Source organism: Orycteropus afer, unplaced genomic scaffold, assembly GCF_000298275.1.
Source record: "Orycteropus afer afer isolate SDZICR_OR568_19922 unplaced genomic scaffold, OryAfe1.0 scaffold00068, whole genome shotgun sequence".
Taxonomy (NCBI): domain Eukaryota; kingdom Metazoa; phylum Chordata; class Mammalia; order Tubulidentata; family Orycteropodidae; genus Orycteropus; species Orycteropus afer.
Window position 1 is genome coordinate 4,255,819 of NW_006921655.1, and position 14,485 is coordinate 4,270,303.

Consider the following 14,485-nt stretch of genomic DNA (forward strand, 5'->3'; position numbering starts at 1 on the left):
CGGGGATAGTTTTGGCAAATACTTCCAAAGATGAGAAGTTGTCGAGTTTCTGTGACAGAAGCTTCACTTCCCTTAACCACAGATCTACCTATAAAGATGCCTTGGCAAAGAATTCACCAGGGCTTTGCCTGAAGATCTGCTATTTTGTAAGGTAAAGTTTCTGCGTGCACTCAAATATTTGTGGAGTGGGTCAAATGAAAAGCTGAAGCAAGGGCTTCCTAGCTCTTCTTGGCCCCTCTCTGCCTTTCCCTTCCCAGTGATTCATAGGCACCTCAAGACCAACTCAGCAGAGCACAGAGAATTCTCAGCAGAGCACAGAGAATTTTTTTCTGATGTGCTTGAGCTTAGTATTTTATGCCAGTGTTTTCTGTAGTCTTATAGAATTTTGGTATCAAACAACATGATAGTGAAAGATCTCTTGGTTGTGTTCTTTATATTTTTACAGAAAAGAAAACAAAAAGTAGAATAGCTCATTGTAGAACATTTTGAAAACACAGCCATACCTTGTTTTATTGTGTGTCGTTTTATTGTTATTTGCAGATACTGCATTTTTTTACAAGTTGAAGGTTTGTGGCAACCCTTGCATTGAGCAAGTCTATAGATACCATTTTTCTAACAGCATGTGCTCACTTAATGTCTGTGTCACATTTTGATAATTCACACAATATTTCAAATTTTTCTATAATGCTTTGCACCCTTCATAGACTATAGTATAGTATAAAAACAACTTTTATGTGCACTGGGAAACAAAAAACTTCACATGCTTTGCTTTATTGTGATGTTTACTTTAATAAAGTATCTGGAATGAACTTGCAATATCTCCGAGATATGCCTGTATATGAAGGAATATAACTATAATAACAATGATTTGTAATCCAACTACCTAGAAAAACCATTGGTAAAATGTTAGTATATTCCTTTCATCTTTTTTTTAAGTGGACTTTTTAACATAATTAAAATCAAAATATGTAAAGTTTTATATCCCATAGTTTTCATTTAAATAAGAATGTTCTCTAGTCATTAAAGACTTTCTGTAAACATGATTTTAATGGCCATATATTCTAAAATATGATAAAATGTAATTTACAGATACCTTGCTCCATTTAGACATTTGATTTTATGTAATTTTCTCCTTTATAATTATCTCTGATATACATGATTATGGGAGCTCTGGTAGCGTAGTGCCTAAGGCATTTGACTGCTAACCAGAAGGCTGGCGGTTCAAGCCCACCAGCCACTCCTCGGAAGGAAGATGGGGCAATCTACTTCCATAGTGATATCGCCTCGGAAACCCAAGGAGGGGTCGCTATGAGTCGGGTCCGACTCGACGGCACATAACAACAACATGCATGATTATGCCTAAGTCTTTGTCACGGCTCCTTTGATTGTAAGCCACATTGTCCTATGAAATCACTTTGAACAGGGAAGCAGAAGATGTTCAAGGGTGGTTTTCTTCCCTCACACCCTAGTCCTTCAAGGACATAAAAGAACAAATGAGCCTTTGTCTACGTCTGAGTCCTCTTTGGGGCAGCAGATTCCTACAGGAAACCACTAAGGTAAAAGTCTTTGGCTTCAGTTCTGGATTGTTGTTTTATTTTTCATACCTTCCTTGTAGGTATTGGATAACAGAATTCTGGATCATGTTTAAAATGGATGCTAGCTTGACCAATACAATGGAGGAATTTCAGGAGCTGGTGAAAGCTAATGGTGAGGAGTTACACTGCCGCCTAATTGACACAACTCAAATGTGAGTGTCAAGGTTTTGACTAATCTTTGGAAACCACCTCCCTTCTGTAATACTGTCGAGGCTGCTTCAGCGAGGCTTCCAGCTCCCACCGTGACTGCTGTTCTCCTTCCCCACTCTGAGAAGGCCCTTACACTCCAAGTCTCTAACCAAAGTAAAAAGCTTAGCATTTGATAAAAAGGCAGAGAAGCCCCATGGTGAATGAAGCTGTAGGTGACTAATATCCAAGAGCAGGAATAAAATAAGCCCTAGTCAAAAAGAAATCAGGTGACAAGACTTTTAGCTAGATCACTAGAAACTGAAAGCAGGGTGATGAACAGCACCTAATGCCAAGAGCCACCTTTGAAGCTGTAAATGAAGAGAGGCCTGATGAAAAATATATTGAGCACATGGTCTGTAACATGCAGGGAAGTCTGCAAAAAGCATTTAGATTTCCAGAGTAGAACAGGACCTCAGGACTAGTTCAAATTATTCTTTGGATTTCTTATTTATGAGATTGACTGCCCCACTCTGGAAAAAGTATCTTTATCAATTGAGGGAAAGGCGTGAATATATTGCATACCATGCATGGCTTTGACGTTGTGGGTGCTTTATTTTGGAATCTGATAGGTTCCTAGGATATAGAATTCCAGAACTGAAAGACATTCCAGAGATCATCTGATTCAACATCCTGATATTTCTGATTGGAAAGCTAAGGTTCAGTGAAGTAGTGACCCATGTGGGTTGCACAACTAGATAAGTTAGTGGCAGAGCAGAAGCTGGACCCAGAGCCTGCGTTTTCAGCGGCTGCCTGTGCCATACCCATGAAGAAATGACTTCAAAGTTGCGTTCCGTGGCCCTAAATAAATCTGTTTATCAGTTTGGATTCTCTGCACCTCTCTGCTTACAGTTATATAAGATTAAAGAGATTTTTCAAAGTAACAATTTCTTTTTTAAAAGATGAAGAGCCTAGGGCTCTCGGTACTTCTCAAACCAGGTCTCCTTATCCCAATGTCCCTAAGTGGCTTTCCTCTACCAGTATTTTCCATAGTATACTCTTTAGGAATTAGTCTGTAGAATATTGCCTGACCACATATATTTGAGAAATGATGAGTTAAACTTTCCTTTTGCAGTACATCTCAGAGTTTGTAATATGCTCATTGGCTAATGGGGCTACAGAATTTGTAACGTTTTCCAAACTCATCTGACCATAGAACTCTTTTGTCAAGAGATGAGATATAAAGTTCCTAAGAATACCAGTAAGGGGCTCTGGTGGTGTAGTGCCTAACACATTGGACTGCTAACCAGAAGGCTGGTGGTTCAAACCCACCAGCCACTCCACGGAAGAAAGACCGGGGACCCTATTTCAGTAAAGATTTAACACCTCCAAAACCCAAAGTACTATGAGTCAGAATCAACTTGATGGCAGTGAATTTGTTTTTTTTGGTAGGAATACCAGTATAGGAAACACAGATCTGCACACTGCTGCATTTCAAAATTGAACAGCTTCACTTTGCTTCCTAGTGCAATTAATCCCCAGATTACAAATGTCTGACTTACAGACAACTTGTACTTCCTTTCAAGTTATGTGAATCTGCCCTCACTTTGAAACAATTGAACCAACCCCTACTCATAACAAATTCTTCATCAGAGTCACCTTCACTTGCTGCATGTGTAGCCTTTAAATCACTAAAAAGGCTTGAAGCCTTTTCTTGCACTAAAGGAAGACTATGTAAGAACCATATGCTGTTCTGACTTACCTACAGATTTGACTTAACCCTTTTGTGACCCATGGGATATATAGTGCCCACCTACATTTTCCACTTCAGGGTTTAGTGGAAATTGCTATCCCATTTTTAGTGCATGCTGCCATCTGGTGGGGGCCTGTATAACCGCGAATCTGAAGGAATGGGCCTCTTCCCACCAACCTCAGCATCAGAGACCTCTCAGGACATATGTGTCCCACTAATTGCATCATGGTGCCTAAGGCATTTTGACGGCTAACCAGAAGGCTGGTGATTCAAACCTACCAGCCACTCCTTGGAAGGAAGGTTGGTCAATCTACTTTCATAGTGATACTGCCTCAGAAACCCAAGGAGGGGTCGCTATGAGTCCGGTCTGACTGCACGGCAAACAACAACAACAACAATTGTATCAAAATCCACATTACCTCAAAAAATTTTTTATAATTTTATTCCAAATGCTTTCCATTATTGAAAACATATGATTTTGACAAAAACTTTAAAGCAGAAAATAATTCAGTCTTGAAAGGGTTAAGGACATACTTAGGCAGGGATCTCATTCATAACGAGGCACTGCCGGGATAGGAAATTGAAAAGGAGTAAGAAATACATTGGTTGATTACAAGAAAATGTGGAGGGTACCCTTGGGTCAGCTAGGCTTCATTGGTCTTTGCAGTGGCTGGGGAAATTTGAGGAAAGTGCCACAACCCTGCCCAGAGTGACAGCATGGTTCCACCCTTAATTCCCTGCAGCAAAACATCTTGTCCCAAGCAGGACTATCAGGCTGGTTCTCTGTACCCTTCTGTCCTGAAAACTGCTCCACAGCCTTGACATTTCCAACCAGATAGAGAATCCTTGTCACACCCATGGGAATGAGAAACACAGGAGGCACAAAGAGAACAGACGTGCCAGGTCTTAGACAAAGGAGAGGAAACCTGTGACCAATGCCTGTGACTCTGTTCTTTCCATCACCTTAAAATAAACTCTCATTCTATCTTGTTCCCCATGACACGCTTGAAAGGATCATTGAAAATCAGCAAGGCTTCCAGGTTGCTGCCATATAAAAAATTGAGGGAATTGTTAATGCATTATTTTAACCAATGAAAATTAACTCTGCTTTGTATAATCTTGTGGGAAACATTAATGGACTTACTTACCAAAAGCAATTTTGATTTTTTTTTTTTTCTTTCTCCTTGCTTTCTCCCTTTTATGTTTATCCACAAAAGCAATGCCCGTGACTGGTCCAGGAAGCTTACTCAAAGGATAAAATCAAATACCAGCAAGAAACGGAAAGTTTCCCTACTCTTTGACCATCTGGAACCAGAAGAGCTATCTGAGCATCTTACCTACCTTGAGTTCAAGTCCTTCCGAAGGATATCCGTATGTACCCAAGTGGCAAGAGAAAAACTTCCCTGGGGCATGCCTGAAAATAGGCAGAGAAATTCAGTAGCTCATTCACCTCTTCATCCCAGACACCCCTCGGTGCTGAGGGCCTTACCCAGAAGACCTTCATAGTGTGGAAAATCTGTCCCTCTGAATTTCTTTGGGTGCTTTGCTGTGCTTCCCCTATCTACTATCCTCCATGGCCACTCCACCTTACCCTACCTTTCACTCAAGTCACAACACTCTCAGCATACATAATACCTTGCACACAGGCATGTCTGTGTACACACACACAGTACACACATCATATACACAAAGGTCACCATGCATGCACACTCACATTCCTTTTATCTCTTATAATCATTAGCCTGCTAGAAATGTTAAAAAACGAAAAACCTCCCTCCAGGAAAAAAAAAAAGGAGGAGATATGTCCTCTGAGAGTGTGAGTTCATTCTTGGGTAGGCTTTGAATGACTATAGGAAGTCCCAAAATAAAATAGAGACCCCTGGTTTAACCCAGAATGTACTTAAACCCTTGAAATAGTGCTGACATAGTCCAGCAGTCACCCATGATTCTAGTGATAAACTAGACTCAAACCTCTGTAACGTGGTAACCAAGCTGAGACAGAGTTACTGGTGGCAGAAAGAATAGAGAGAGATTTCATCAGTTTATCATCAGGAAAAGAAAGAGGATACCAGTCCATCTCTTCCTCACTGTAAGCCTTAACATTCCATATGTGATACTAAAAGAGCATTGGTTCCACACAGGAAACTTGTCAAACATGTCAGATGACCCTCAATGGCTGATATGGTCTCCAGAGAAATAACACCCTTACTCTTCTCAGCAACACCCCTACCAACAGATACAATCTTCAGTTTTGCTCTAAAAATAGTGTCAACCTAGTTGTAGATGTTGTTTCTTAGGATGACTTGTGTCCCCCAGATGAAGGGAGAGAACATGGAGAAATGGCTTGAGCAAGGTCACACAGGTTATTCAGGTCAGAGCTTGGGCTCAGACCCCAGGCAGGTCAGTGTTCTTTTTATGTCACTGTTCTGCCTCTTGGTCAGCCAGCACCTCTTTATTGAGTCCCATTGTATCTGGAAGGGAACCTACAGACTGTTTACAGAGGTTATTTCATCTTTTCTTCCAGATAATGACTTCCTTCTGTTTTCACACAACTGTTTGTGCCCTGCCAGTTAGGCCACAGCACAACTCTGATTTCCAATGTTTTAAATGGCTCTTTTCAGTGCCTCTCAGCTCTACATACTGTCTTGCCCCATGATGAGGAAGGCACTACCAAATGACAGCTTCCCACATGGAGCCTCCCAGTAGGAGTCTGTGGGTCTGTCTGAGGAGTGCCAGTGAGGGATGGGGGGCTGGTGCTTATTAATGCCTGAAGACTTATTTATTTATGATTGAGAGTTGTGCTGTGGCCAAACTGGCAGGGCTGCTGGGCAGAGTCTGCAGGATGTCTGTGGTATGCCAGTGCTCAGATCAGTGGAGGCAGAAGTGAAGAACCAGTGAGGAAAAAGCCAAGCCAGTGCTTACTGGGGTTGAGGCAGTGTCTTATTTGAAAAGAGAAACATCAGTCTGAGCCTTCAATTATTTGAGTGACATGGTCCCTTCACCAAAGAAAATGGATTTTTTTTTCCTATAACCAGTTTTCCCCAATAATAATTTTCCTTTCAACTTGAAGAGAAATTAATCTCTGTTGTTAACTGAGTATATTTTATATTTTGTTTATTATAACACTTTACTGTAGAAGGAGTATTGGGGTTCCCAAGAATGCCCCTATGTTTGGTGATTCACTAGAAGGGCTCACTGATTTATTACAAAGAAATGCACAAACCAGAGCATCCAAGGGAAAAGGCACACTTGGCAAAGTCCAGAGGAAACCAGGTGCAAGCTTCCAAGAACCCTTTCTTAGTGAGGTCACATAGGTCATACTTAATTCCTCCGACATCACATTGTGACAACATACACACAGTGTTGTCTACCAAGGAAGATCACTAGAGATGTGGAGTGTACAAGGTTTTTATTGGGGGCTGGTCATGTGGGTACTATCTGCCTACCTTTACCAAAATCTCACACGTCCAAAAGAAAAAAAAGGTATCCAGCACAAACCATATTGTTTGCAGAGTTTAGACACCCTTACCAGTTAGAGAAAGGTGGGAGAATTCCCAAAATTCAAGTCCCTCAAATGCCAGTTAAGGGTCAATCTTGCAAGTAAGCCTTTCTAAGGAAAGCAGTCTCAGGACTGCTGGGTTAACTCTTTTCTGTACAGGGGGTAGGGGATATGACGGGGGTAATTCTTTTAAAAAGCAAGTGGATTCAATGTTATATTTATAGTGGGAGGTGCAAAAATAAATTGCCATCTAGTTGATTCCAACTCATAGTGACCCCCATTGGGTTTCTAAGGCTGTAAATCTTTACAGAAGTAGATTGGCTTATTTACCTCCCATGGGTTTGAACTGCCGGCCTTCTGGTTAACAGCCAAAATGCCTTACCCACTGCACCACCAGAGGTCCTCACGGGAGGTATAAAACTAAACTCACTGCCTTTGAATCGTATCCAACTCATAGTGACCCCTCCTTGGGTTTCCAGAGTGGTATCACTACAGAAGTAGATTGCTCAACCTTCCTTCTGAGGAGTGGCTGGTGGGTTTGAACCACCAGCCATCCGGTTAGCAGTCAAACGCCTTAGGCACTATGCCACCAGAGCTCCCTATATTCATTGAAATGAGTCATGGGAACTTTCTTTAATATTCAGTAAAATTTTTGCTTTATGTGTCTCTCTTAAGGAGAAGTTTTGATCCTACTCATAATTTTTCACTCCTCAGCACCACAACCCTATAAAATTAAAATCAGTTAATATGCAACTGTTTTATTTAGATTATGAGTTCTCATCAGTGTATTCTCTAATCATGAAGGACTATTGTACTGCAATAACAGCCCTTCCTCACCCCAATCTTGGTGGCTTAGCACAGCAAAAGTTTCTCATTCACACTACATGTCTACCATGGGTTGGCAGAGGGCTATGCTGATCATAATCACTCAGGGACTCAGAAGATAGAGTTTTCACCTTGACACAGGTTTCCACAATCTCTGTAGCAGTGCAAACAATGTGGCAAATCACTCAACCAAACCCAAACCCCCTCCATCAAGTGATTCTTATTCATAGTTGATCTTTACAGAAGTGCCTTAGGGACTACACCACCAGAACTCCTTGGCAAATCATTCACTGGCTCTTAAATTGTTGACTCAAAAGTGAAATCACTTCTTCTCACATTTCGTTGGCTAAACTGTGTCACATGGTTGTACTTGATTTTAAAGGGGAGATCCCAGAAGCAGAGAAATGGAAATCTCTGTGGAATATACTAAGGACTCCCACTGCAGTGCTGGAGAAGGGCAGACTAACCCTCCCTTTTGGTGATACTGACTTGAGCAAAGGGATTCTTTAGGACAGGGATACAACATATACAATTGTCACTTAAACTGGATCTTCCAGGACATTCCCAACTTCAAATGTGGTTTTTCATTGTCAACAATAGTCAGTGCCATTGTCAAGTTTGGACACTGTGGTCACTGAAAATATAGCAAATCAAGTTTCATATTCCGTTTCTCTCAGCCTGTACTCAAGATGGTAATAGAAAGAAATCCACACAAGCATTTTTAGCATGAGGTTAGTAATTTTCCCATTAGCATCACTTCACATTTACATAGCAATTTGAAAAATTAGGGGTTCTGGTAGCGTAGTGCATAAGGCATTTGACTGCTAACCAGGAGGCTGGTGGTTCAAACCCACCAGCCACTCCTCGGAAGGAAGAATGGGCGATCAACTTCCGTAGTGATACTGCCTTGGAAACCCAAGGAGGGGTCGCTGTGAGTCAGATCCGACTCGAGGGCAGTGAGGGGTGAGGTTTTGAAAAATTAAAATGCTTTGTTTTCATATGTTATCTCGTTTGATCTTCATTATAATTCTATGTCCTAGATAGGGACGGGAGCTCTGGTAGCATAGTGGCTAAAAGCACTTGACTGCTAACCAGAAGGCTGGAGGTTCAAACCCACCAACCACTCCTCGGAAGGAAGGCTGGGAAATCCTACTTCCGTAGTGATACTGCCTTGGAAACCCAAGGAGGGGTCGCTATGAGTCGGGGCCGACTCGACGGCACATAACAACAACAACAGATAGGGACATTTTTATCATCCCATTTTTAAAGTATAAAAACAGTTGGGAGGCGAAGAGAAACAGTAAGAGAGAAAGAACAAATATTTTTGTGAAGAAAATTAATCTTTTTTCTCTGAACTTCAATGTTAGACCTGGAGCCAGTACTGAAATCTTTCTTCTGTACTGTATTCTTTCGAAGTTTGAAAGGATAGTATATCTACACAAGCACATTATTTTGATTAACTAGTGTATGCACAAAGAGTTCTGGTGGCAAAGTGGTTAAAGCATTCAGCTGCTAACCAGAGGTCAGCAGTTCTAACCCACCAGCTGCTCCACAGGACAAAGATAGGGCAGTCTGCTTCTATAAAGATTTACAGCCTTGGAAACCCTATGGGGCAGTTCTCCTCTGTCCTAAAGGGTTGCTGAGTTGGAATCAGCTCAGTGGCATGGGGAAAGCGTAGTTGCATATCCACTTGGACTTAATGGCTTTTGACAGAGAGAGGCCATGTTGTGGTAGAATAGTAAAGATTCCTCTCCACCATTCCTACCAGCCCAGTGGAGAAGATGCAGGAGAGGAGGGCAGGAGCACCTCTGCCCCAGAACGGTACTGAGCCATCAACTTAGCAGAAGTGCCCATCCTTCAGATTGCCCAGAACACCAGAAGAGCAGTTCTAATGAGTTTCTTTTTCCCCAGTTCTCCGATTATCAGAATTACCTTGTGAACAGCTGTGTAAAAGAGAACCCCACCATGGAACGATCCATTGCCCTATGTAATGGCATCTCCCAGTGGGTGCAACTGATGGTTCTCAGCCGTCCCACCCCACAGCTCCGAGCAGAAGTCTTTATCAAGTTCATCCAGGTAGCTCAGGTGAGTGACTAGAGTAAGACTTTTGGCCTAGGCTGTAACGTAAATTCTCTACCCTTCTCTTTCCCTAGCCTAGACTGTCCATAAGGGGCATTTTCCTTCCTGAATCACAGTGTGAAACTCTTCCTTCAACTGTACCCAGAGTGAGATACGGTGACCTTCTTTTGCCCCACCCAAGGGCAATATGGGGGCCACACAGGCCACCTTAGAGGTCAGGATAAGGTTTTTATTCTACTGGTTAAATCTTTACCATTTTTCAAAAGATGGTTACCAGCCTACATTGGTTTCTCCTCACCTGGCCCATACCTATGGCACAGGAAATCACAATCCCAGGCTTTACTGAGTCTGGACAAACCTAGATTATCTAAAGTTTCAGAGCTCATGCATGTTAAATGGCTAGATTTAATATTTGAGGGGCAAAGTTTACATATTTGATGAAAGGGAAACAGATACTATGAACCTATATTTTAAATTCCCCAGAGATTTCTAGCTTCTCTATCCCAGTTACTGCCTTGCACGGGTGAATAAAACAAAATTCTTGCTCTCAAAAACATAACAGTCTAGTTAATTTGTGGTAAAGGAAATAAAAGACTGCATGCAATGGTATATTTTCCAGCCCTGGATGTTATAGATCAACCAGTGTTTCTCCAAGTTTCTCAGAGCATGGGCCACCTTCTCTGACACTATCTAGAGGCATGCTAAGAGTACAGGTCCCTAAGGTCAACCCCAGATCCAGGGAATCAGAATGTCTAGAGTTGAGACCAGAAATCAGTGTTAAACAAGTACTTTGGGTTGTTTTTAAAAACCTTTGATCTAGATAGTAATCTACAGACCAGCTGCATCACAGAGAAGAGGGGGTGATATCTTGCTGGATTTGAGACCCACTGGTCTGCAATTAAGTCTAAGGGGAGAAATAGACAGAAAATTGCAACACCTGATTGCTAGTCTTTGGCCAGTGTAAAGAAGACTTGCAGCACGGGGAAGAGAGGCAGCCTCTTCCCTCCCAGGTGATTGACATGTACAATGACTGTGTGACCTCTGTCTCGTATCACAGAAGCTCCACCAACTACAGAACTTCAACACATTGATGGCTGTAATAGGTGGACTGTGTCACAGCTCAATCTCCAGGCTCAAGGAGACAAGTTCGCATGTTCCACATGAAATCAATAAGGTCAGTGCTACTGCCTTCTCTGTAACCTTTGGAAGCGTCTCCACGACCATTGTGGATGTTTTCTCCTTGAGAAGCACCCAGAGAGCATTTCAAAATGGCACTATCTCTTGACAACCAAGCAAAGTACCAGGGAGGCAAACCCAAAGAAAACCTGCAGAATGGCGCAGTCAGATTTGCGAGTAAGTGTAATCAGTCTGGCCACAGTCCGTGTCACCTGTTCCTACTGGGTCAGCTGAAATAATGTGTGCGCCTTTCCCCATACACATATGTTACTGAATAATCAGAGTTGCCATCTTTAACACTAGCTCCCTGTCTCTACTCCTTACTCAAAACGTTTTCCCAGAAGGAATAATGGTTCCGTTGCCAGTAGTTCAGTTTGCATGCTGAGTGTAGTTATATAGTGACACTTTAAAAAGCCGCTGTCCAGGACCCTTGAAGAATGATATTCTGGATAGCTGAATTTTCCCAGATAGTTGAAGAAGAGCTCTTTAGGTGCCATTTTGTAACCAAAAAAAAAAAAAAAACTCATTGCCATCGAGTTGGATCCAACTCCTAGTGACCCCTCCTTGGGTTTCTGGGGCAGCATCTGTATGGAAGTAGATTGCCCTGTCTTCCTTCCTTCCAAGGAGTGGGTATTGAGTTTGAACCAACAGCCTTCTGGTTAGCAGTCAAATGCCTTAGGCACTATGCCACCAATGTTACTGAGGATCCATAAGGTCCTGAGCACTTTTCTGCTTTATTAGATTTTACAGAATATTATTTAACCTTTTCTTTATGACACAGAGCTACCATAAAGGTGACTCACTATGACATACTAAAGACATGCATGCAGCTGTGTATGGTATGGGTTAGATAATGACAGCTTGGTGGGTATTTTCATGACGTGTAAGAGAACCAATGAGCCCTCCCTTGATATGCTGAAACCCTAATCCTCCAAAGTGGCATGGAGGGAGACTCTCTTCTTAGGAAGAGATGCCTGAGCCTCATGGCCCTTGTCCCTTTGTCCTAGGTGTTCAGCCTCTTTTTGAGGAGTCTCTCACTCATCCCTTCTGCTGTCACAAAGCTGGGCTGTAGTGATGCTGCCCAACCCTCCTTTTCCCAATAGTCGGGTCAAAAGAAGAATCTTTAGTTACTTTTCAGTTTCCTGCAGTTCAGCTGAGACTTGGCTGGAACCATTGGAAAAATTACCCAAGTCTTAGAGGTGACAGAAAGGAAGTAGTCACAAATATTCCTTCAGGTCAGTTAGCCATAGACTTGACTGTCAACCTAATCCATACTTCACACAAACCCACAGTTGCTAGAGATGGGTGATGCAGGGACATGCTTGCCATCCTCGGTTGATTAAGAGAGGCTGACTCCAAGACTCAAGTTCTTTATTGTGGAGAAATGGTACTTCTTCAGGCCACAATTATAATAGAAGAATTGGGAGCACAGTGTTTATAATGGTTAGTGTGTGTGATAACATGATAGACGATCTTTCATTTCATGTCTTTGCTTCTGAGAAAGCTGGCCACAACACATAGGGAATGGGATTCTGTGAACTGCTTGCTGACTTGAACCAGGTTCGAAAAGAATACCAGCTGTGGCTCCTCCCTTTCTGTGCTAGCGAGCAGCCATGCCCACTTCCAAGGCCAAGGAGGAGTATGTTCTTGTGCAGAGCTCCCTGGTGCTTTCGCCTCATTCTCTTTGGCGTCCTTTGCTGAGAACAGGTCTAGTCTACCCAGTCTCTTTGCTTCAGGGCTTCAGTCTGTGGATCCACCTACTTCTTAAGACACAGACCCCTTTTGGGGGTCATTACAGTAAGACCCATAGAGGCCCTCCTAGAGAAGAACATGCAATAGACCACTTATAACATTGTGTTTCCCCGTGTGAGCAATACCAACAGCATTTCCTAATGCCACATTTCAAATGGTGTGCAATACAATGTCTCTGGAAGCATTCACAAGACACTAAGGAAGGGAACTGTGTGGCAGAGGGCAGAGGGCAGAGGACATTGACTTTTCAGTGTACATTCTTATACCTTTAAGTTTTTGTAACAGATATACTATATGTTTAAAAAGAAATTTTAATCTAAAAATGATAAATAAAATCTTGTTTTAAATTTTTAAAGTTATGTAGAATAAAGTAAAGCTTTTATAAGTATTTTGCTTATAATACACCCTGGGATATTTTACTTCAGTTGAAGATTTAAGTTTGAGTCATAATCTGCACTTTTTACATGAATCATCTTCTGCCTGAAATATTAGGGATGGGGTGAAATCGTGGTAGTGGATGAGAGGAATCAAATGCCCATTACAGACACCACACTCTCCCCAGTGGTACCTGGGATTGGTTCTGTTCTTCTGCCTCTGTAGGTCCTGGGTGAGATGACTGAGCTGCTGTCCTCCTGCAGAAACTATGACAACTACCGGCGAGCCTATGGGGAGTGCACCCACTTCAAGATCCCCATCCTGGGGGTGCACCTCAAGGACCTCATCTCCCTGTACGAAGCAATGCCTGACTATCTGGAGGATGGAAAGGTGAACGTCCACAAGCTGCTGGCCCTTTACAATCATATCAATGAACTGGTACAGCTGCAGGAGGTAGCCCCACCCTTGGAGGCCAACAAGGACTTGGTGCACCTGTTGACGGTGAGGTTCACACTGGAGAACATGTACTGTGTACTTTCTGCATGCCAAGCACCTCTCTATGTACCTTACTACATAGTAGCTTATTTAATCATCATAAAATTCTGTGAAGTAGATATTATTATTATCCCCATTGTATGGATGCAGATACTGAGGCATAAAGACATAACTCGCCAGAGGTCCACACATAATTAAGTAGCAGAACTTTGATTCAGACCCAAGGTGTGGGACTCCAGAGGCTGTGCTCTTAAACAGTATGCCATTCAGACTTGTAGAAGCGTTTGCCTACCCCTGCAAAAGTGTGCTAAACTCTTTGGGAGGAGCTGACTGGCAAATCAGGATACAAGGCTTGGTAAGAGATGGAGATGGTGTGTTCTCATAAAAAAGAAGAAAGTGAATTAAAAAATCATGTTTATGATTTGGATCCTGCCACCATTAGCTTTGACTCCTGTTCTTGGAGGTATTCAAGCCCAGGATAGGTAAACACTTGTTACTGTTGCAGTAGAGCAAAGTGAGCTCACGAGCTTCCTTCCAGACCTGTGAGTCTGCAGTTCACTACATGTGTGACTGCAGACATAACTCTTTAATCCTCTGTTTTCTCCTATGTAACATCAGAGTGGTTAGTCTCTAGATGACTTCTAAACATTTCCATTAGTTCTAAAATTACGTAATTTTTAACCTTTTTTTGCAGACCGCAGTAATCTCCTACTTCACAGGAGCATTTGATATAGCCCTAGGCTTCACGTCCGGCTGCTGTCTGATGCTCTTGTCTAATCCTATCCCTTTCACTAATTAGCCAGGTGACCT

At 42.3% G+C, this 14,485-nt stretch overlaps 1 protein-coding gene across 1 annotated transcript in view; it reads left to right on the plus strand.

The window, feature by feature from the left end:
- The window catches only part of RASGRP1 (RAS guanyl releasing protein 1), a 74,637-nt gene that overhangs the window by 48,166 nt on the left and 11,986 nt on the right, over positions 1-14,485 (plus strand). Inside the window, 6 exon segments of the mRNA XM_007940464.2 lie at positions 89-151; positions 1,616-1,747; positions 4,692-4,845; positions 9,710-9,883; positions 10,935-11,051; positions 13,406-13,681. Of these exon segments, the coding sequence (XP_007938655.2) occupies positions 89-151; positions 1,616-1,747; positions 4,692-4,845; positions 9,710-9,883; positions 10,935-11,051; positions 13,406-13,681 (916 nt within the window).